The following is a 21,092-nucleotide window of genomic DNA, read 5'->3' as shown; positions in this document are numbered from 1 at the left end:
CAGCAAGCAGACTAGACGATGATCCTTGTTGGGAGGGATTTCTTCCCGCCTTAATCGTACTTCCCACCTATCTACGGAGTACATATTGCGATTTTACATCCCCCATCGTTACCAATGGGCTAGTCACTGTTCGGCTTTCTCTCTTTCTTTTGCATCCTGCGTTTTCCTTCGGAGACGTTTTCGTATCGGCTACGCACCGTCACTCCTCCGGGGTGTCATCAGTCACTCGTTGAGGGGGAAAAAAAACAAAGAAAAAGAACTTTGCCCGTCATTTTGTTAAATAAACTGTGTACGGAGTAGAACTGAGAGGCGCCGTTGCTTTCGTTTGTGGATTTTTTTCTTTTTTTTGGCATTTTTGGCCTGGGCTAGATTTCTCAAACCCCGGATGTGGCTTGCTGTTGATGTCTGTGCTTCCCCCGCTCTTCACTTTCACCCCACCCGGTGTCTCTCTCTCAGTTTCTGTCTTTCTCTCTCTCTCTCCCCTCGCGTGTGTAGACCTCAGCTTTTGTTTTTTTTTTTTTTTGGATGCTATCCTTTGTTAGTCTTTGTGCGGATTTACTGGCTTAGAGGGTTTCACTGCATAATATATGTATCTACGGAGTACTGTACATAATAACCGGGCACAGAGTTAATTGTAGGATTTGCATAGTACATAGTTGGAGATTTTTAACTAGTTTTTTCCTTTGACTCTCCTGCCAAATGTGTCTGTGAGGTTGCTTCTCCATCGTTGACCATGCGCGCGAAGGGTGGAGTTAGGACGGACGGACGGACGGACGGCTGGATAGATGGTCCAGATGGGGTGGGAACCTTTGTGTGTTTCTCAATGGGGCGCGGGTGTGTGTGAATTGTATGTATGTGCGTACGTGCGTGGGCAGTCCCATGCATTATTGTTCTTGTGCCGGGAGTTAAAGTGGGAATCGACTACGAACTAGCTATGGAGTAACTATCGCTGATTATGATTATGAGTGGAGTCCTTGGGGGTTGATCTCTGGATGTTCCGTCTGTTACGAGTCGGTCCAGACCCTGAAAAACTGGAATAAAGGAGTTACTCCGGAGACGGATGGTCAGATGGTGGTGGTGGGTGGGGAGGTGGAGAGGAATTAAAGAAAATATATCCATATCATAATGCCATTAGAATTAAAACAGTTCATGCTAGAAGGAATCTTTGTCATCTGCCCATGTCATCGAGGAAAAGGAAAAAGAATCATTAAAGGGTGGGGGGAAAGAAAGAGAAACATAACGTCAATGCCGATGCAGGAATTTGGGGGGAAAGTAAAAAGATAAAAATAAAAAATAGAAATAAACAAGGTGAAGGTGCCAGACATAAAAGAACCGTTATATATATGTGTTGGAAGGCAAAAAAGCATTAGAAACACGCCGAATAAGGATCAGAAGTTTCTTTTTTGAAAAGAGGGAAAAAAAAAAGGTTCAGAGAGAAAGCGAATTAACGACCCGGGAATGTAAAGTAGAAATGCTAGTTAGAGAGGCGAAGCGTGCTTATGCATGACGACTGGGAGGGTATGGAGAGATCGAGATGGTTGCGCGATGAACTACTTTACGCCCGTTTGCTGTTGATGCCTTTGAGTTCGACTTCGCTGTAGGTTTAGAGAACGGTTAGCTCCCAGCTCACGACGCATATTCGAGGTAGTAGGAAGGAATCGGAGGGGAACAGCTGGAGATCGATTGGCGGATAACTTACAAGACGAGAGTCGCATGCGGCGGAATGAGTCCAGGGAAACCACTATTTTTGGCAGCTCAAGTTAGCAATGCCAGGTCGCGATCAAAGTGACTTAAGCACTGGTCTGCCTTTGTCTCCTCTTTTTCTATTGTTCTGCTTTTTCCTTCCTGTGTGACATTGGGTACTGATGGGAGATCAAGCATGGCAGCTGATGTTATTCCCCAGACTTTTGTGTCACCGGCAGCGAACCAGGTTCTGAGAGGCAGTTCGCAGGGATCAAGAAAAAAACAACTTCAGGGTAATTGAGCATACCGTGCACCGTATGCGTAATCACTACTCAATCTGTCAGACTAAAACTAATTTTTCCTTTTTTTTTTTTTGGTTCATAACAAAGGACGCAAAAGGGCAAAATGACATACTCAGTGATGGTTAATATGCTCTTCTCGCCAAGAGACATTTGGAGGACGGCCTCGTCCCAGCCTAGAAGCCAACGGCGAAAGAAGTCAAGTTAATTGCAACTCTATTCTCCTTAATCATTCAAGTCATGTGCATTTGACAAACTCATCAGAGGATGTCGAGAGACACACTCGGGGTTGTCCCGGAGCACACGGGTTTTTCGAACATACCGCGGATAACTACACCGATGCCAATTTTCGTTTTGAATTCGCCACGTTCTTCAGTCGAGTCGAATCTAGACGCAAGGATCGACAGTCAGCCCCAGAAAGTGTGAGCTCAAAGCCAAAAAAGAAAAAAAAGGCACAAAAGTGACCCATGCACGGCCCTTGTGACCACCCCAAGCCGGATAAGTTTTATGTAGGGAGTACGGAGTACTCCATACTGATTATGGATTTGCAACGCGACTAAAAATAGTCGCCAGGGGGGTAGAGAAATCAAGAACAAGATCATCAAAAAGAAAGACAAGGGTGAACCTACTTCCTTCCCATGAAGTGCTCGGAGGGTTTGCTGGAGTCATAGAGACAACCCCGGTAGTTCATGACGATATCGTCCCCCTTGACGGGCTTGTCGACGCCATTGCCCTCCTTGAGAATCTTCTTTGTGACGCCCATGGTTGCGAAGTAAAAATAAAAGTGAATCTGTTTCCTTTTTTTTTTTTGTTTCCCGTTCAATCAGGGCTGGTCTTTGGATATAGCGACGAAGCGTGCGATCTGGAATTGATGTAGGCCGAGCGAACGATTGGCAGAAGGGAGAGGGAAAAAAAAAAAAAAAAAAAAAAAAAAAAGAGGAAGAAAAAAGAAGAAAAAGGTGAGGGCAGGGAGAGCGATTGTGTCCCAGTAAAACAGTAACGAAGGATAGCCGATGAAAGAAAAAAGAAGAATATAAGACTAGGGAAATCTTCTGGAAACGCCGTGGAGAAGACAGAGGGAGAGGAGCAGAACAGTCCCCGTTCTATTGTCTCTAATATATGATTTGGCTTGTGATGCCGCTCCTGGCTTTTCTCTCTGCGCCCGAGTCTCGAGTGGGGCTCGACCTAGAAAGTGGAGGGAGAAGGGCGACGCGACAGCGGGCAGTGGGTTGGAGGTGTGGCCTGCGATCCGAGAGGATGGACGACGAAACGCAAACCGGTCTGAGTAAAGTAGCCACCCGTGAGTTGTTTCGCTTTTGCCGAACGAACAGGGTTGAGGAAGAGGAAAGGCAACAGACGAGACACAGCAGAGGAAGAAAAGCAAGTATAGGGAGAGAGGGAAACAAAAAAAAGAAAAGAAAAGGTACAATGAAGAGCTGATTCAGATCTCACCCCAGTCTGGGGGACCAAGGCAAGTGGATTGACTCGCCGGATGATTGGGAGGGCGTTGGAAAAGCAGCAGGAGATCAGAGAATTGGTGAATGGAGCTGTTTGAGTATGTCGGTATCAAGCAAAGTGTGTGGAGGCCATGCCACATCATGCATGAGCAGTAGGAATTAATTTCTTTTTTCTCCTCTCACCTTTTTCTTACGGAGTACTTGGCTGTCTTTTCTCTTATTCCGCCCTTTGTTTGCGGGTTTGGCGAAAGGAAAACAAAAAAAAAGTAAGTAATGGTCTTTTCTTAAAAAAAAGAAAAAGAAAAGAGAGAGAAAAACAAAGAGATCGGAGCCAGAGGAGGATGAGCACTTTCAACGCAGCAGCCTCTCAGAGGGCCGGATTTTGCTTTATATTTGAGAAGTGCCCTTTGGGCTCCAGAGTCAAAAAGAGGCACGAGCCATGGGATGCCGGTGCCGCTCCAGGGATTGGCAGATTGCGAACCCTGGAGGGGATCGGGAAAAGGCTGAGGTCTAATTCTGGCCGTCAAGTCCTCGTCGGAAGATGCAGCCAAAGTGGGCTGCGGAAGTGGGTGGTGGGTGCGCAACCATCAGGGAGTAGTCGGTTGATGGAGAGCGTGAAACTATGTCCGGTAACTAACTAACTACAGCTGGCTACAGAGCGACTAGCATGCGGGTTGAACCAGTCATCCACCGGCCAGCCTGTCCGTTCACAGTTCACAGGTCGAAGTCTGACAGCACCCGTTCTCATTGGTGGGCGGAGGAGGATGAAATGAAGACAAATGGAAACACAGGCACACACACACACACACACACACACACACACAGAGAGAGAGAGAGTGTGTGTGTGTATGTGTGTGTGAAGAGAGAGGATATCCACTGCGGATATCGCGTTGAAGCAGACAAATCAAGCATCCATTTCTCCCCGTCACCTTTCTTTTTTTTCCTTTTTTTTTTTTTTTTTTTTTTTTTCTAATTCCCCCCCCCCCCCCCCCTTTCCACGCACGGTCTGGTGCCCCAGACTTCGAGATGGGCCACCACACCCGAGGCACAGAGCACCAACTGGGGCCAATTGGAGCGGGCACGGCGCAACAAAAGTCAAAATAACAATTGCAGAACAAACCGAGCGCGCAGGAAGGCCGCCTGCTAGGTTTTCCCAACGAAGCGGGATTTGGGTGCGAGACGTGCAGCAGATCGAGTGGCCACCAGACCGTGCTTGGATGGTTCCGCGTCCAGTGCTGGTCCCTGTCGTTGGTTCGGCCATCCATGCAGAACGCGAGGGTGTGTGTGGATCATCTAGAGTCGATCTAGAACGCCGTCTTGGTTGGTTGGATCCCTCTAGGCAACCCGCAGAGTTTTTAGGCTTTGCGTTTTCTGTCAACCAATTATCCTTGGGCGACTTGTCCCACGGATCTTCTTTCGTCCTGTCGGGAGATCATTCTCACAGGCGCGGGGGGGGAACTTTTTGGCGAGGAGAAAGTCTAAATTATAATCAGACGGACAACGAAAGGGAAGTCTGCAAGAATAATGTAACAGCGACTTCACCTTCGGCTGGTGGAGGGAGAAAAAAAAAGAGACCGACTCGACAGTGCTGTGCTGGCGATGTGGCATGCTCGGTTAGCTATGCCGTCTAACGGCCGCCGCGACAACAACGTCGACGACGACAGCCGACCGTGACAGGCTGCTCCCCGGCGGCAAGTTTTATTTGGTTGGGGGTTTAATTGCCTGCTGCCATCGTCTTCCCTCGGAGACATAGGTTATGTGCGTATTCCGTCTTGTAGTCACATAACTACCAGTCATGCAGAGATCGAATGGGTTTCTAGATCACCTCGCATGCATTTACGATCGAGTTATCCCTACAACCTCTTCCTTTCTGGCCATAATTTTGGCAGATCTCTCTCGCGGCCACATGTCTAGACGTGTCTCGTCTCGGCGTACCCAGTAACTATTTGTGCGCTGGATGGGCATTTCTCTTCGGCTGAATAATGTTTCGTTAAATCCCCGTCGTTGCATTCGTGTCTTAGACATCCAGCTCTGCGAGACTCCTTGCCTTTTGGAATGTAAACGGTACATCCATCCATCCCGGCATTGAATATTATTTCCCGCTCTTCAAAACCTCCCCCTTAAAAAAAAAAAATATTCTATTCACCGGAAAGCTGCGGGTGACAGGACTAAAATTCTTCAGCTGGGTTTCACCTCAGACCAGCTCCTGTGGCCATAGTACCCTGCCTTCAGACCTGAGTGGCGGGCGTCCCTTGCAGCGCCCTCCGAGGGATGCTACACCTAGACCCGATATCTTCCTTGTCCTGTTCATGGATGGGGATAGCAGCGATTTCCCGTTTTGGCCGCCCAATTCATCCGCAGTCGCTTCTCAACCGTCGCCCTCATCAATCCATCACCACACTCGCCGCCCGTTCTCTCCCCGCTGAGATAAGCAGTCTAGGCCCCAGACAACCCTAAACCCCAAGCCCTAAACCTAAGACCTGGGCACTAACTCAACCCCCGAATTCTAGGCGGTGGCCCTGGACAGCGCTCCACAGCGAGTGTCGTCCGCAATCGACACTGCTCTCCTCCCGCTGACCCTCCGTCTGAAACCTGTCTATTCATGAACGTCTCCCACTGATCTGTCGGTTTATATTCCACCTGCCGACCCGCTGTCTGATCATAGATGACGCGGGCTGCAAGGGTCGGGAGGGATACTTAAACTATCACTAGCGCCATAGCCGCTGGAAAAGATGCTTGGAAGAGAAACGGGTAATCAATGTGCTCCTGGCAGAAGCCGAGCAAACCAGAAATGACTCGAGCACTGCATGGTTACGGATGATTTTCTCTTTTTGCGCTCTTTTCTTCTTTTTCTCTTCTCTCCTCAACAGCCGCGCCTTGTCTCGTATCGCGGATGCCGAATCCGTGGATTTGCAGCACGCTCTGCGTGGCCCTCTCCCCTGCACATGCAACTCCCCTCCATCTCGCAACGGCCGGGCTTCCAACAAACCACCCCGGTTTTCGCGTCCTGACTGGCGCGGGGGGGTTTGGCCGTTAGCACTCAATCATAGATGAGAAAGCAGGCCAGTGGGCATATTCCTTTTCATGCGCCTCGATTTTGAGAACTTGGCTTCTAGGCGGATATTCAACCGCTCCTTTCTTGTCGTCGTGCTTTGCTCAATTCTTGAGATCGAAATGGGATCAATCCATTTTTGTTTCCTTCCTACGTACTCCATGAATATCCGATTAACTCCTTGCCTTCTATGAAAGGCGGAAAAAAAAAAGAAAAAAAAAGAAAGAAAAAAAGAAAAGGCAAGTAACAATAAATAAAATACAATATCTCAACTCGGCCGGAAACACGTTGCATACGATGTACTCACCGGCATTGCCGCGAGACACGGGGAAAATAACAACGCACCACGGACCGCAAGTTTTGATACGACTCATATGCAGGATTTTACTTCCCTGTCAGTCGATCTACAAATCGACGACAATTGCTCCAGCATCTAGATGCGTCCAGCTCATCCGTTTGGATCGAGTCTGTTCCCATCCCGACTCACACAGGTCGCTTTCTTCGGCTACACTTCATTCTCGAATCAATTAGCCAGAATTGCTTCCGGCGGCAATTACATACATACACATAAGGATCCGCCACTGTTTGCTCTGTCGGGGAAAAATGGGAACTAACAAGCAATGCCACGCTATGTCCCGTGCACCAGGCTTACATATGTACATTCCTCCCCTAGACTGGCATCGGATCTGCCTTACGTATGCATTCATGCAGCTCGATCTATCATTGATGTTAATATGTACCCCCATGTTGCACATCTGTGAGCCATGAAGGGTCCATGCCCCCCTCCCGCTCGAGCCTTTCACACAGAAGATGCAGGGCGGCTGAAAAAGGTCATCTGTTTTATCATCTAGCAACACTTGGTTCTCTTTTTTTCCAGTGTCTACTTCTGCAAACTTCAATGCTTTCTGAATAACTTCCACTGTGGTTGGTGCTACCTGCCAAAATCTCTGATCTACTTTTTTTGTGACTGATACAATCCAAGCCTAGAATGTGAAAGTGACCTTAAAACCGTGTGGCACAAGACGGCTTCCTATGTGTCGATGCGCTGGAAGGTATGACTTGTTTCGAAAAAGGACTGTCCACGGAGGCATATTTCCTTTCGGCTTGGTTTTCTTTCCGGCCTTTCTCCAATCTATGGCGGATGAAGAGGAGCCTGTACACTCGGCAGCTTTTGTTTCCTCACAACTTTGCTGGGGATGATCGACTAGTTTTCCAATCTTTTCCTTGCACCTTCTGCTTAATTCGTCAAGCTGTTACCTCACGTTGCCCGCCTGGTGCCAGGATCTCACAGCAGGTCTTCGTTTTAGCTGTGCGGGATCTTGGACGGCAGCGTTCGATCCGTTGGGACTTAGGGATTATCCTTTATGGTAAATGACTGACTTCTATTGCCTCTATGCGAAGACTCGTATCTTCTACAAAGTCAGATTGACACCATCATATTTAACCCGTTATGCTACCAAGATGATACCCTCCATGGGCGCCAAGGCACAACCTGGTTTTCCATGCCTACACCGACACTTCTTCATTCCTGACTAAACCCCTTGCCAATTGATGATTGTTTCCCTAAACCAAATATGTCAAATCAAACAGAACGCTTATTCAATACTGTTGACAATCGGCATGTGGTCGGATCCCTTTTCCGGATCGTCTCTTATCGTGCCACAGATCTGGCTACCGCGCACCAATGGTGTGTTTGTCCAATACGCGAATCTATTGATATGGATTCACGGTGTTCTTAATTATTCGATCCCCGCAAAAAAAGCTCGAAGCAGCAATAGGAGTATCGACAGCTTGAAACATTTCGAGACCCTACTATCCCTAGCTTATTGGCAAGGGAAAGAAAAGAAGCGAAATTCTGACGTGTCATAAGAACAAAGGTAATTGAAACCGATGGGAAATATGCTCGAGCTGTTGAGGAATTGGAGATTGTGAGTGTTATGCTTGAAATAACTCATATTTTAATCAGTCGACACACAGGAGCGGGAGCTGGCGCGGCTCACATCCAGTTGAGTTGATGTCTCTGGGCAGAAGTGGATATCTCTCACCTCCACTTCCCTTATCGCTCTCTTCCTTGATAGAACACTCAAGATCGTGGTGAATACCGAATTCTCTGATGAGTCTAATAGCACTATTGCGGCCGCCATTATCGACAACCGCGCCCAAACCCTCCTCCTGTCTCATGACGCTTTCAGCATGCTCCTCTATCTATGCTTGGCCGTCGCCATCCAAGATGTCTGAACTGAATTGGACATCCCTTCTTCTTTCTCTTTTTCTCTCATCTTACTGTAAAAAATAGTTATTGGGTTGCTCTATTTCGCAATCATTGAAATTTTCTAAGGAGGCTTTTTTTTTTTTTTTTTTTTTTTGTTTTATCGGGATCAGATCAGATTTACCAGCTAGTTTCCTAACAGTGACAAGTTAGCTTTTATTGTCTCAGAGCCCGAAAATTCTGCTATGGCGGTATCACTGACATTTACTATCTACACGGGCAGCTAGAGTTCGGCAAAAGAGCACTTTTGATCCCCCTTTGCTGCTTATCCTGGTGTCACTAGCTAGACTAACTCGGACTACACGATAACCATTTGCCCAGAGTTTGTTTATAGCAATCAGCTTCGGCGGGGTCATCGTACTTCTATCGTTTTTCATTATGGCTCATCAAGATACCTTCCATCTTGGAGGCACAATCTGCTCAATTGTCTGAAGATTCACCCAATGGGCCACAAATATGAAGTCACTCAGACTTGAAGACCTCCCGAACATGGGTGATTGTTTTTGTAAAGGAGATACGAAAGTGCAGACTGGGACAATATCAATTCATACAAGAGCATTTCAAGAAAACTCTGGCTATTGTTCAGCCGCTCGCCGACGTATATGTTGACGATGATTTCTCCTTGTCTTGAGCTAAAGTTGCTCACTTGTCTTGTTTCTTGATTGTAGGGCAATCGCTGCGCTTCTGGACAGCGCATAATGCGGTTTTACTCTGGTATATCCACCCTATATACAGACTGATATCTCACAGAGGTTGGGTCTTCTCTCCAGCACATGTTGACCCCGCTAAGTATCACATGGTAAACGTTGGGGGAATGGTGAATACTGATATTTTACTTGGACTACTTACTTGTAGCAGGCATTGAGATGGGGAATAACATCTACATTCAAATGTCAAGCTGAGTGTCTCAAGTTTTCGAATAATCATCAAAGGGATAAATGGCTTATTATATTGAGACCTAGGCAAAACAGTCCCTACAGGTTGGATCCCACGCAACACTGGTCAGTCTGAGATCTCAGACACAGAAGCTATCAGTTTTAAATGAAATAGGATTTGCAAAACAAATATTGGCCAGGCAGCTGATTGGGATTCACATATTGTGTCAGACGTGATAAACAGATCACATACGACCATAGGAGGTGGAAAACAGGGCTTCCCGTCCGCTCAGCCATACTTAAGGCACCTGCCGGCCGGCTAGTAGTTGGGTGGGTGACCACCAGCGAATCCCGGCTGTTGTATGTTTTTTTTGCTCGACAACCCCTCCAGGTTTTTGGGTTGAGTGTTCATGAAAAGGGTGAGTTAACTAAGATAGCCACAACAAAAGATCTAGAAACTGTGAGATGAACATTTAACCAGTTCTGCCGGGAATTTTCTTTTGTATATTCGTAGTTTTCTAGAGGTTTTTGCAAAAATGCATTTGCAATGCGTCGGTGGCTATCTGATATCTCAAAGAGCCAATGCACTTTTCCTACCTTGCTGACTTGTAGAACGTAGTTCTCGAATACGTTGTAATAACGCTTCAAGTTGACTCTCTCTCAATTTTAACATATATAAATCGATACCGAGCAGGGAACCTGATTCCCCCGGAGACAGACCACGAGAGCCGGTCGAGACTTTGATGATTAAGGCGGCCGGTACTTTCGGTTCTCGATAGAGTAATTCTGAACAAATATTAGCATCCAACTGTAAATCGCATTTTGTATTATTTCAATCAGCGTCATTACGGAGTATACAGTTTCTCAATGTTTTTATTCAACGCTCCGGATTCGCAACGGGCCAAGTCGAAAGGGCTAAATTGTGGCTAAAGTCTCAAGGCTAGCTGGCCTATTAAGCATGTCCAGAAGCAAGAGGAGCCATGAAACCAATCAATTTGGGTCCTAAGAGATTACAGGTCAGATGAGAGGAAAAGCTCTGCATTAGATAAGGAAGATCTGCGCTGGATGCCTGGAGACTCAGTGGTGTCGCGGCATGCCCATAACTCTGGCTCGCCAGGCACCCATTTCATAACAATAAAACGCACGGCTGCCCGCCTGCATCGAAGTTGTCATATTTATGATCCAATGGTGTCCTTGGCCCAAAACAACACCGACAGAGTCCCCCTTACGGCTGGCGAAAGCCCGAGGCCACCTTAGGCCATAATGGACATCAATACTAGGATTGAAGAACTTCAGAGGCAGCTAAAAGAAGCAGAGGAGAGGGCGGAACAGGCAGAGCGCATAGCTGAAGATGCAAAGGGCATAGCTGAAGACGCAAAAGCCAGAGCCGAAGAGGCAGAACATCTCCGTGAAAATGAGCAACGACTTCGACAAGCCCTGGAGAACAGAATCAACCTCACAACCTTCGAGACCTTCCTTCGATCCTGCCACGAGTACATAACCGTACCGCTTAACATTCAACCGAAGAAGTCCAAAACTACAAAGGGCTCGATCACGACCCCTACTGGTCGCTACTGTCCCACCACACTTTGCCGATGGACAGATTTTCCCCGTCTGCGCAACGAGCTCTTCAACAGGGTATTCTCTCTCTTTCATCCAACTGAAGCACCCCCATTAGAAGTGTTCCCATCCACTGAGGTGGTGAGGGGTGTCGGTAACCTTGTCTCGCGTCGACAACTAGGCAGCGAGCTCGACCTCTTGAGCTATGAGCGATTCGCCGTTGAAGAACATGTCATCTCCATTATGCAGGAACTGCTAAAGCTTGATACTGGCACCCACCTTCCTTTGCTCGGGTCGGGCATATCCTTTGAAAATCATGCCAATACCCTCAGTGACGAGCTGGAGCTAACACCGCAGAAGCATCAGGGCTGGAGGCCTCGATCCGATCAGCTATGCGTGTTTCGAAAAGATGACGAGGTTGAGACTTTGCTGTTCATCATTGAATACAAAGCTGGCCATAAACTTCTGCCTGCAAATTTACGGGCCGGGCTGCAACCCTCAAACTTCTGGGAAGATGTTGTGCAGGCTCACCTGATCCCCACTGATCAAGAGGAAAAACTCATTTACAATGCAAAGCAGATCACTGGTGCTGCCATCACTCAGGCATTTGACTACATGATTAAAGAAGGGGTTGAATATGGGTATTTGACTACTGGTGAAGTTTTTATTTTCCTTCACATCAAAGAAGATGACCCAACTACACTATATTACCACCTCTCTGAACCTGTTCGTGACATCGAAGCTCAGGATGGCAACCCTTTTCCATCCCCTAACACAGCAGTATCATCGGTCCTTTCGCTATGTCTACTGGCCTTGGGTTCACAGAAAAGGGACCAAGAGTGGCGATCTCATGCATTTTCCATTCTTCACACATGGGCTATTGATGTAGAGTACATCTTGGCGAAGATGCCAGCTGAGGAGAGAAGCCGAACGCCATCTGGGTCGAGCTTTGTCCCATCAAGCCCGCTTTCCAGTCCTATCCAACAGGAACAATCTCGTCGATCACGTCGACTGCAAGGTCGCTGTGCGGACTCGGATGACACGGCCGAAGATTCACCCTCGGATAGCTCTGAGGGGGACGATCCCAGCAACCGTAATGCAATGAGCAAATGGGGATCCAAACGATTCGCAGTTGTTATATCTCCACCTCGTCCCCCTGCAGCAAAACGACAGCAGCAGTCGCAGGAGGAGCGCAGACGTAATCGGGAGCCGGAACGTCAATACTGCACACAAAGGTGCCTTGCTGGTTTGGCCAATAGGGCTGCTTTAGATCAAGCATGTCCCAACATCACTCTTCACCGAACAATGAGCCAGGATGACAATCATCCGATTTTTACAGCGAGAGTTGCTGCACTACTTGAAGCTCAGCTCAACAACGACCGAGATAATGGATGCAGACCGTTGAAGTTCTTTGGGGCCTACGGTATTCTCTTTAAGATGACACTGGCCAAATACGGCTATACTTTCGTGGGGAAAGGAACGATCGAAGGATTGATACATCATCTCCAACATGAGGCTAAAGTATATGAATACCTCAGCAAGCTTCAAGGTAGTTTGATTCCGGTCTGCCTAGGGAGTGTTAACCTAAAAGAGCCATTCATCACTGATGGTTTGGATCGGATTGTCCACTATCTGCTCCTCTCCTGGGCTGGAGACAGCTTAGACTATTCGCAGCATTGTGACTTTCATCAGGAGGCGAGAAGACTGCAAAAGGAGTTGGGTCGGTATGGTGTGGTCCATGGGGATGTTCGTCCTGCCAATGTCACCTGGAATTCAGAGTTATCCCGACCAATGCTGATCGACTTCGACAAAGCGCGGCTGGTGCGGAAAAGACCATTAACCGGCTCAGGGCCGAAAGCCACTCATAGCCATGCCATTAAGCGGAAACGGCGAAGCCTTTTCCAAGTTGACGTATAATCTTATTTGTTACCGAGCAGGTTTCGACAACCAGTGGTAAGCTATCTTTCCGGGCGTCAACTGCTGAAAGTGGTATCTTTTTATAATGGAGGACTAAGATTGTAAAATTTGACGGATGAGCGATTGAAGCTATACAATAAAGCATCAAAGAAGCGTTAAGAAAAGTTGAACCAATTTTTCTTGAAAATTGGTGGGAATCGAGCTATGATCAACACGTTGTGGATGCTGAGGTTACCGAGCAGGATTCAACTTATCAGTCTGATATTTATGCCTCTGAGAGAGTCCATTTGCTGTTTGTGGCCGGGTCCTTTCTCCAAGCCGCCATTTTTTGGGTCCAGTCTTCTAGTTGATATGTTGGATAATTTCATAGCAGCTGTCTTGGTTGTTTCCACTTTTGATGAAAAGAGAGCCCTGAATGCCATAGGGCTAAATAGATATATCATGGTCATTGAAGCTCGATCAAGGTAGTCTTGCAGTCAAACAGACACAAAAAATTGATCATCACAGAGGTTGTGTATCACCTTGAGAGCACATTCCCCCACAGCCACCTGTGTTTCAATGTGCTTCTAGCAACAAATCATGGATCATTCCAGGATGGATAACTGCTATTAATAAATTTATGAAGTCAATAAGTTCTAATTTCAAAAGGCAATGAAACCAAAGATGGTTTTAGGGAATAGATGGATGCCAAAGCGACTTCGCTTCAGAGCAAATAATACATACGGAGTTGAGAAGTCAGAAACCCCATAAGTTGATCAATTCCAATAAAGGAGGGAAAAAAAAAAAAGAAAAGGATACTTCAGCACAAATGATGAACCCTGAGGACAAAGCACAAACAGGCAGATAACGAGGCACTGAGAAAGATTACTACAAGTGGCTGAGCAGTCCATGTGTGTTCAGCGCCTCAGTTGCCTTACATCTTCTTGAGGTAATGCAAATTTCTGTGCAATTGACAATCTCCTCCCATAATATGCTTCTCAAACTGAGTAATGATATTTCTAGAATCATCCGCATTGATTGCACCAGTGTCCAGCACATGAAGAAGGCAATCTGGGCTCAGAAACACTGGCAACCAGACCAACATTTCACCCCATTCTATCCACACATCAGTCAAATGCTAGCCTATGAGCAAGTTGATTTTTGCTACTACCGTTCCGATACCGGATGGATCTTTTCTCCCTTCTATCTCGAGCCCTCCTCTCCTCAATCAATTAACCTGTAAATTCTGCCACTCCAACCATGGCAATTTCACCAGTCACTAACCGGGGACTGTACAGAGTATGACACTCTTGCATCTGAAAGGGGCGACGAAATTTTGAAAATTGGAAAACCAATAAACTCTTCAGAACTGGGATTCTAAGGCAGATTGGAACGCTCTTGGTTGAGAAAAGGGAAGAAGTTCCTGAAAAGTTGCCAACACTACGGCGCGGATCTTTAATTGCCTGTCCACGCATAATGTCAGATAGTAGCTTCCAATTATCCGAATTTTCTGTCCAGGTACATCCATGTTTCCGGAAGAAGAGTTGAGACAAGAAGTTTCCGTAATGTGTTATCTAAGACGACGACATACAACGCTTTTTGTTACTCACGTCCTCGGCTGCGGCATGACCATGATCTTGTTGACGCACTCAATGTTCTAGGCCGCCTAGACGCACCAAAATCGTCTAGATGGGAAATATGCCGTGGAATCTATTACCTCAAACTACCTTTAAAACGGCCTCTTCATACTTCCTTGCGCTGGCTCAGATGCACATGAAACACTTGATTAGCCAAAGGAATGATGCTAACAGTTCAGTGGAGGACTGCAGACAAAACTATATTGCTCGATGTCTATTCTGCAAGCTTGCCCGAGGATGCCGTCTCTAAAAAATATGATGATGGCCCTTTTTAAATTATTCCGTGATGACTTTCGCCCCAAGTGTTTTGCTAACACCGGACTCAAGGCCGCAGGAACGATTGACTGGAAGTTCACATATGTTGCACCAGCAAAGTTTGCTAGAAGCCCTCTGTTCTGACTATTACTGGAACTTCCTGGATACTGGCCCGACAGGCTTGATGATTGCTCGAAACTATGAAAAGTGCTTGAAAACTTTGTTTGAAACATTTCAAGAAAAAGAAGAGATGGTTATCCAACATGGAATGAGAACAGAAAAGAACAGGCTCTTGGAGCATGTGAAATAGAACTGGGAATCTGGGATATCTTGGTTAAGTATGTCGCAAGGATGAGTTGGGCATTTGATATGATTTTTTGGGCCAGAACTGATAGAAGATTATTTGCGGCTGGTGATCTTGAAGATCGATTTCAGTTGCTGACAGAAGAGGAGTTGGATGGGATTGAAACATTTATGCGAAGAAAACTGCCTGAGAAGAAAGAGTGGATACTGAAGGGTTAGAGCTCTGTTGTTTTGTCTTGAGTCAATATCAGTTCAATGTAGACTTGCAGTGGCTACAATCTGATATTATTCCCACAAGGAGTTAATTGTGAGGTTTGCGAGACTAGGATTCCACCATGAGAAGGTTTTGGTAGAGAGGTGCTTCAAGAGATACAAAGCAAGAATGTATGATTCTGACTTTTACTTTTCTGTGGCTCGCGAGATACAAGCATGTCTTCTATGGGAGATATTGGAACTTATGCTCATTGACAGAGCATCTAATGGATGCAAGGTATGCCACAATGCCAGAGCCAAATTCTGTGAGGTTACAGTCATTTGATTCACACAGAGCTGTACAAATATTTGGAATTCTTCAGAACTTGGGAACAGCATCTCATGTTGATGTTTCAGAAAGAATACATCCATCGTTCACACGAAGTAAAGATCCGAGCATCATCTTATTGCGACCTCGAGTCTTGGACTTTGGGCACCTGCCGTGTATCACGTGACATAGCCAGCTGTTGGGCGATTTCCGGTCGGATTTTGCAGCCGAGTCGATCTGCGCTGAGAGAGCAACACGGGGGATTGTTTCGCGTCGATTCCCGTCGATCAGCTCACCGATGGGATGGATCCTTGTGAGCTGTCAAACTTCTAGGCCAAGTTAGTGTTACGCGTTACCAACTCCTTGTACGGAGTACTCCGTACAAGACCAAACAAGGCGACAACCTTCCTAGCTCTTTTGTGTGGAGGGCAACAAACTCCAATTGCACTCCGGACTTCGGCGAAGATGCAAACATTTGCTAAAGGCTGGTTCGATCCTGTTGTTAACTGTGAAGTCGCCCAATTATATCCGGAGTAGAACTCTTCTCTGGAATGAAGATGGATAGGTGAGAAACATTGGCCTGTCGATAATTCGGACATATGGAGTACTAAATAGGTGCAGTCTGAACGGTTTAGCAAAAGCGATTAATATACGGAGTACATAGAGGCAAAGTTGGCCCTCGATGCAAAACCTAGCGACCAAAATTCCTCTATCATTGGCTAATCCCTTTACTGGCTATCTACGGAGCGTGCTGCTGCCATCATACCCAAGAAATTGAGCGAAGCTGACCCCCGGTACTACCAAGTTTTTGGCCTCCTAATCTGGATATCATGGCAGTAGGTAACTGCTGCCCCCACGTTTTCAGCATCAGTATGCAGTGATGATGAGAGCACACTCTTTCATAGCGGTTCCGCAGTACTGGTATCAGAGACCTCTACTCGACCTGCTACATGCGCCATCAAATCCATCTCAGCAAACGTTCTCTATGAACGGCATCGATCGTATCTTATATGGGATAAAATCGTAATGCTGGGAAAGAAACAAAATCAAACTAATACTCCGTGACTAGCATCTCATTTCAACATCACGCGTTCCAGATGGATAGGAACTCACCCGAATACAACCCAATTCCACGACACCCCTCCTTGGGTGTAGGCCCCGGATCCTTCAATCTACTCCATACACCGCCGGGTTTTACAACTACGGAGTACGGAGTACATTCTGATAAAAGGCCTAACACAAAGTCAAGCTGACCATTTTATTGCTTGAAGACTGACTGTCAGCTAATCTTTGACAAGTGGATCCGGTGGTCTTAAATGACCCCGAAAACTTCGGACCAGGTGGTAGTTTGTTTGGGACTAGAACATGGGAGATGAATCCTAAAATTGAGAATTAACAGTTGACCTTGTTGGAATGGATGCGTACCTCTGATAAAGCAGCATGTTCTGCTTGCAAGGGCTGAGGTGCGCAGAAAGTGGCAATCCTGTCATCTCTCCAACGCTCCGATCGCCTTCTTCATGTCGAGGACGGGAGATGATCCTACCCTGGTTCGTCGCTCGTTCCGTATAATTTAGGTTCACCTCCGGGAATCCTGCTAAAACACCGCTTTCCTTTTGGTTGTTGCCAAGAGGCGTTTCCCCATGGCTGTTCCCGGCTCAGGGTGACATGGTCAGAAACGCCGATCACTTATGTTGCGGACGCCCGAACGGCAGGGATGCCGACACAACCAAGATCGACTCTCACCGAGTGAGGATAGATCTTAGATCGTAGAAGCGAAGATGTATAGATGTGAGTACTCTCTTCAATGTCGAAATGTCCGATTTTTCTCACTAGACGCTAGATTGTGACGATGTCATACCCCCCACCTCCGCATTTGGCACTACGCAAGAGACTAAACCTTCCTGTCAAATGGACCACCGTCGATACCACCATACCCCGTCATTGTCACTTCTCCAGATGCTAGCGGGCCCTGGAGATCGGCTGGGGAAGTACCCACATCATGCTGATCCCACCGTGTCTCCCATCTCCCCGTGGGAGAGACACTTCCAGAACTCTCTTCAGAGAGCACATTCGCTCGACCTCGGGAAGCACTTTTATATCCTTAGTGAACGGCCCACGTGAAGAGAATTTTCCGCTACCAGTCGACATTTCTCTGGGCCTGGTAATTTCAAACCGGAATCGATTCGTCCATGAGAAGTGGGAGGATCCCTGGTAAGTATGATTCCACTATGCGCCCGGGACATCCGTATAATATTGCTATGGCCGATTCTTGGCCGGCAAATTCCTCGCGATGGAAGACTAGATTCGGGTTGTCATGCTGTTTACTGCATAGAAGCGGCATCATGCTGTCACCGGAAGAGTTTCTTCAATCTCAATAGAAGCGCCCCATTGGGTCATGTTCCCACGACCCCGATGTTACGCTGCGGCGGAAGGGCAAAAATAAAAAATTCCCGGGCAAGGCAAGGGCTCAGATAGCAATTTGTGTGCAATTGTATTTGGTTGAACGCCGCCTAGAATCCGGTCGAAGCCGTGCTCTCAATCCCGGGGTGGAAAAGCGGTATATAAAAGCCGAACTCCCAGGACCCTGAGCCATCGACTTATTGTTCCCGGTTTGAAACATCGGCTCTTCACCAGATCTAGCCTTATCTCTGTTCGTCCCAAGATTTTCGTTATGCGTGTCTCCGTTCCTGTGTTGGCCCTGGCCTTTGGCTCCCTGGCCGCTGCCGCCCCCAACGCTGGGCGTCGAACTTGTGGCTCTGTACCACCTCCAGAATTCTTTGAAGCGTCAGAAAAAGTCGCTGCTCTGGAAGAAAGCGGAGCGTTCGCCGATTTGCAGGCCCCTATTGAGGTCGAGACTTATTTCCATGTCGTCGCTTCGAGTAGATCAGAGCGTGATGGCTACATCAGCGTAAGATGACAGCCCTAGAGCCGGTCAGACTCAAAACGGGATATGATCTGCTAACGAAACAAAAAGGATCAAATGCTGTCCGACCAAATCCGGGTCATGAATGAGGACTATGCCCCTCACGGAGTTCATTTCAACTTGCGAGAAACGACCAGAACGATCAATCCAAGCTGGGCTTCAGACGGAAATGAGATTGCCATGAAGCGCTCTCTCCGCAAAGGAGGCTACGCTGCTCTTAATGTTTACTTCTTGAAGGACCTTGGTGGAGCGTTGGGGGTATGAATACCCTGGAACAAAAGTGTACTACCACACATTCTCTTGCAAACGCTAATTCAATATAGTATTGCTACTTCCCCACCAATGCCGCTCCCGGCTCGACCACCTTCATCCGTGATGGATGCTCCGTTCTGTCCTCTAGTGTTCCCGGTGGCAGCGGAGCCCCTTACGACCTGGGCAAAACAGCCACCCACGAGGTTGGCCACTGGATGGGTAAGTCCGCCATCCAGAACTCTTCTAACTGTTTTTAAAATATATTTAAACTCCATGCTTATCATGTCCTGTTAACTCCCGTCAGGTCTCTTCCACACCTTCCAAGGTGGCTGCTCTGGACAGGGTGACTACGTCAGCGACACCCCACCCCAGCGCAGCCCAAGCTCTGGCTGCCCTGTTGGCCGTGATTCGTGCCCCGGTGGTGGTGTTGACCCAATCCACAACTACATGGACTACTCTGTTGAGTAAGTGGCCTCATGCCTTCTCACCGAATTGACCCCCTCCGAAGTGATTTTATTTGAATAAGGGCTAACATAAAGCACGCAGCTCCTGCATGAACCAATTCACCAGAGGCCAGGGTACTCGTATGAGCTCTATGTGGAGACAGTTCCGTGCCGGAAAATAATCCGTCATGGTTGAGCCAGATCGGAGCCCAGAATCCATTTGATATTTTCATGTACATAGTTGATGTCAATGTGAATTGAGATTTTGGATAAACAACTGCGCCTGTAAACAGCGTAGATTGGTGTTTTTTTTAGCATACCTTGAATGCGCAACTTATAAAACTAAAGTTCCAAATTATCATGTCTTCAGGATCTTGGGAGGATCCACGCACAATCGCGGGTGTTGACGGCCACCTTGATGGTTCTTATTCTTGGAATGATTTTCGACATGTCTCTGGAGTTTTTTCCCCCCCACCAAACCTTAGCCAGCAGGGACTAGTAACAGTGTGCAGCTCTGCATTTCTATCACCATGCAAAATTCTTGTATGTATGTCTGAGAGGACTTGGATGCAAACTCCTTTCTGCTCATCTGTAAAGGTTCGGGAGCCCTTCGTTAAGTGCACTGCTCTTGCTCAGGGCATGCTCACAGCGATATGTTCAAAATGTACTTAATCGCCCGGTAAGGCATATTCCCCGCAGGATGGATAGAATCTCAACAAATCGGAACAAGTGGACAGTTGATCATTTCACAGGTAACTGCTATCGCGCATCTTTTTTTGGACGTCTATGGAATTAAGGCATATCAAAGTCGATTCGTCGAGTTGCTAAAGACTAAGACAGAGCAGCAGCCCATAACGCTCGCTTGCAACTTTTCACATCTTTGGGTGGAGAGTTCTTAACTTGGAAAGCTGATAGGTGTATATGTGGAGGGCTTTTCTCTTTTCCAGGTTCAATGAAATACTGTATGCCCCTTGTTAATGTAGAGCTTCACTGAGAGTAGAATAAACAGTATTCGGTCGTGTTTCAGGCCGGAGGGTAGAAGATCGTGGGTATATTTTGGGAGAGAATGAAAAGGATGGTCGAGGTATATCGGACAATTCCGCTAGGCTCTCAGCAGGTTGGGATATACCCGCGCAGTTGTCCAGTTATTCAGAAACTTCCTACACCGGTTCTGATATCCAGAAGACCTGTCGACGATAATCCATGAGGCACTTGGTTCACCTTTCAAGTGGTCATAATCTTGGGGTACTTCTAGAAAATAACATCAGTATCACCGTACTTCTGATGGATCGTTCCAGCTTTCAGCACATCATCGGAATCCTATACTGTCGCGATGTACGAAGTATTGTCATGCGATAAAATCTTCAACAGCACTTTTTAGTTGCGATGTACTATCTTTATGTGAACATAGGATATTCGAAGGCTCACGGAACTTTTTGAAATGAACAAATTAGAATAATATTGAATTTTTCCGTTGAATTGAGGCAAGGAGTTGATAAAATGGTCTCCAATTGGTAAGTCCTTAGAGTATAAAAATTGATAAGCTATAGAAACGGGGTCCCGGGACGATGGTGAAAGGGAGGTATTCTGGTATGTTATACAGAGAGAGCATATGTGGGATACAGAAGTAAAGGGTCGATACGGGGAGCAATTTTCGTTCTTTGGCTA

At 47.0% G+C, this 21,092-nt stretch overlaps 6 protein-coding genes and 1 non-coding gene across 7 annotated transcripts; 4 read left to right on the top strand and 3 right to left on the bottom strand.

Moving 5' to 3' along the window:
- Nucleotides 1-1,110: 1,110 nt before the first annotated feature.
- CIMG_08666 (FK506-binding protein 1) lies at nucleotides 1,111-3,766 on the bottom strand. Its single transcript, XM_001241502.2, has 7 exons — nucleotides 3,623-3,766; nucleotides 2,612-2,779; nucleotides 2,305-2,369; nucleotides 2,098-2,158; nucleotides 1,991-2,011; nucleotides 1,700-1,741; nucleotides 1,111-1,595 (listed from the first exon to the last, which is right to left on the bottom strand). The coding sequence occupies exons 2-7, from the start codon at nucleotides 2,743-2,745 to the stop codon at nucleotides 1,556-1,558; spliced, it is 363 nt and encodes a 120-aa protein (XP_001241503.1). The 5' UTR covers nucleotides 2,746-2,779; nucleotides 3,623-3,766; the 3' UTR covers nucleotides 1,111-1,555.
- A 2,484-nt stretch (nucleotides 3,767-6,250) lies between these two features.
- CIMG_13181 (uncharacterized protein) lies at nucleotides 6,251-7,582 on the bottom strand (the record flags this gene model as incomplete). Its single annotated transcript, XM_001241504.2, has 6 exons — nucleotides 6,251-6,450; nucleotides 6,650-6,679; nucleotides 6,799-6,883; nucleotides 7,053-7,072; nucleotides 7,144-7,246; nucleotides 7,493-7,582. The coding sequence occupies 6 exons, from the start codon at nucleotides 7,580-7,582 to the stop codon at nucleotides 6,251-6,253; spliced, it is 528 nt and encodes a 175-aa protein (XP_001241505.2).
- Nucleotides 7,583-9,886: 2,304 nt separating this feature from the next.
- Nucleotides 9,887-10,002, top strand: CIMG_15507. The gene has a single exon (XR_001099892.1). It is a non-coding gene; the product is annotated as a 5S ribosomal RNA (ribosomal RNA).
- Nucleotides 10,003-10,898: 896 nt separating this feature from the next.
- Nucleotides 10,899-13,112, top strand: CIMG_08670 (uncharacterized protein; the record flags this gene model as incomplete). Its single annotated transcript, XM_001241506.1, has 1 exon — nucleotides 10,899-13,112. The coding sequence occupies one exon, from the start codon at nucleotides 10,899-10,901 to the stop codon at nucleotides 13,110-13,112; it is 2,214 nt and encodes a 737-aa protein (XP_001241507.1).
- Nucleotides 13,113-14,043: 931 nt separating this feature from the next.
- CIMG_08671 (uncharacterized protein) lies at nucleotides 14,044-14,327 on the top strand (the record flags this gene model as incomplete). The annotated part of the gene is made up of 2 exons (XM_001241507.2): nucleotides 14,044-14,221; nucleotides 14,305-14,327. The coding sequence occupies 2 exons, from the start codon at nucleotides 14,044-14,046 to the stop codon at nucleotides 14,325-14,327; spliced, it is 201 nt and encodes a 66-aa protein (XP_001241508.2).
- Nucleotides 14,328-17,039: 2,712 nt separating this feature from the next.
- Nucleotides 17,040-17,954, bottom strand: CIMG_13180 (uncharacterized protein; the record flags this gene model as incomplete). The annotated part of the gene is made up of 4 exons (XM_001241509.2): nucleotides 17,040-17,082; nucleotides 17,232-17,450; nucleotides 17,506-17,642; nucleotides 17,799-17,954. 4 exons carry the CDS (start codon nucleotides 17,952-17,954, stop codon nucleotides 17,040-17,042), a joined length of 555 nt encoding a protein of 184 aa, XP_001241510.2.
- Nucleotides 17,483-19,649, top strand: CIMG_08674 (extracellular metalloprotease 1). Its single transcript, XM_001241510.2, has 6 exons — nucleotides 17,483-17,594; nucleotides 17,647-18,714; nucleotides 18,781-18,987; nucleotides 19,053-19,200; nucleotides 19,286-19,445; nucleotides 19,528-19,649. The coding sequence occupies exons 2-6, from the start codon at nucleotides 18,478-18,480 to the stop codon at nucleotides 19,604-19,606; spliced, it is 831 nt and encodes a 276-aa protein (XP_001241511.1). The 5' UTR covers nucleotides 17,483-17,594; nucleotides 17,647-18,477; the 3' UTR covers nucleotides 19,607-19,649.
- Nucleotides 19,650-21,092: the final 1,443 nt, after the last annotated feature.

Source organism: Coccidioides immitis, assembly GCF_000149335.2.
Source record: "Coccidioides immitis RS genomic scaffold supercont3.3, whole genome shotgun sequence".
Lineage (NCBI taxonomy): Eukaryota > Fungi > Ascomycota > Eurotiomycetes > Onygenales > Onygenaceae > Coccidioides > Coccidioides immitis.
This window is presented reverse-complemented; position numbering and strand designations above follow the sequence as displayed.

Coding starts and splice junctions, on each gene's coding strand:
- CIMG_08674 (XM_001241510.2), top strand. CDS start 18,478: ATGCGTGTCTCCGTTCCTGTGTTGGCCCTGGCCTTTGGCTCCCTGGCC. Junction 19,201..19,285: donor CGAGGTTGGCCACTGGATGG/GTAAGTCCGCCA, acceptor AACTCCCGTCAG/GTCTCTTCCACACCTTCCAA. Junction 19,446..19,527: donor TACATGGACTACTCTGTTGA/GTAAGTGGCCTC, acceptor TAAAGCACGCAG/CTCCTGCATGAACCAATTCA.
- CIMG_08666 (XM_001241502.2), bottom strand. CDS start 2,745: ATGGGCGTCACAAAGAAGATTCTCAAGGAGGGCAATGGCGTCGACAAG. Junction 2,012..2,097: donor AGCATATTAACCATCACTGA/GTATGTCATTTT, acceptor CAGATTGAGTAG/TGATTACGCATACGGTGCAC. Junction 1,596..1,699: donor CCGCATGCGACTCTCGTCTT/GTAAGTTATCCG, acceptor CTAAACCTACAG/CGAAGTCGAACTCAAAGGCA.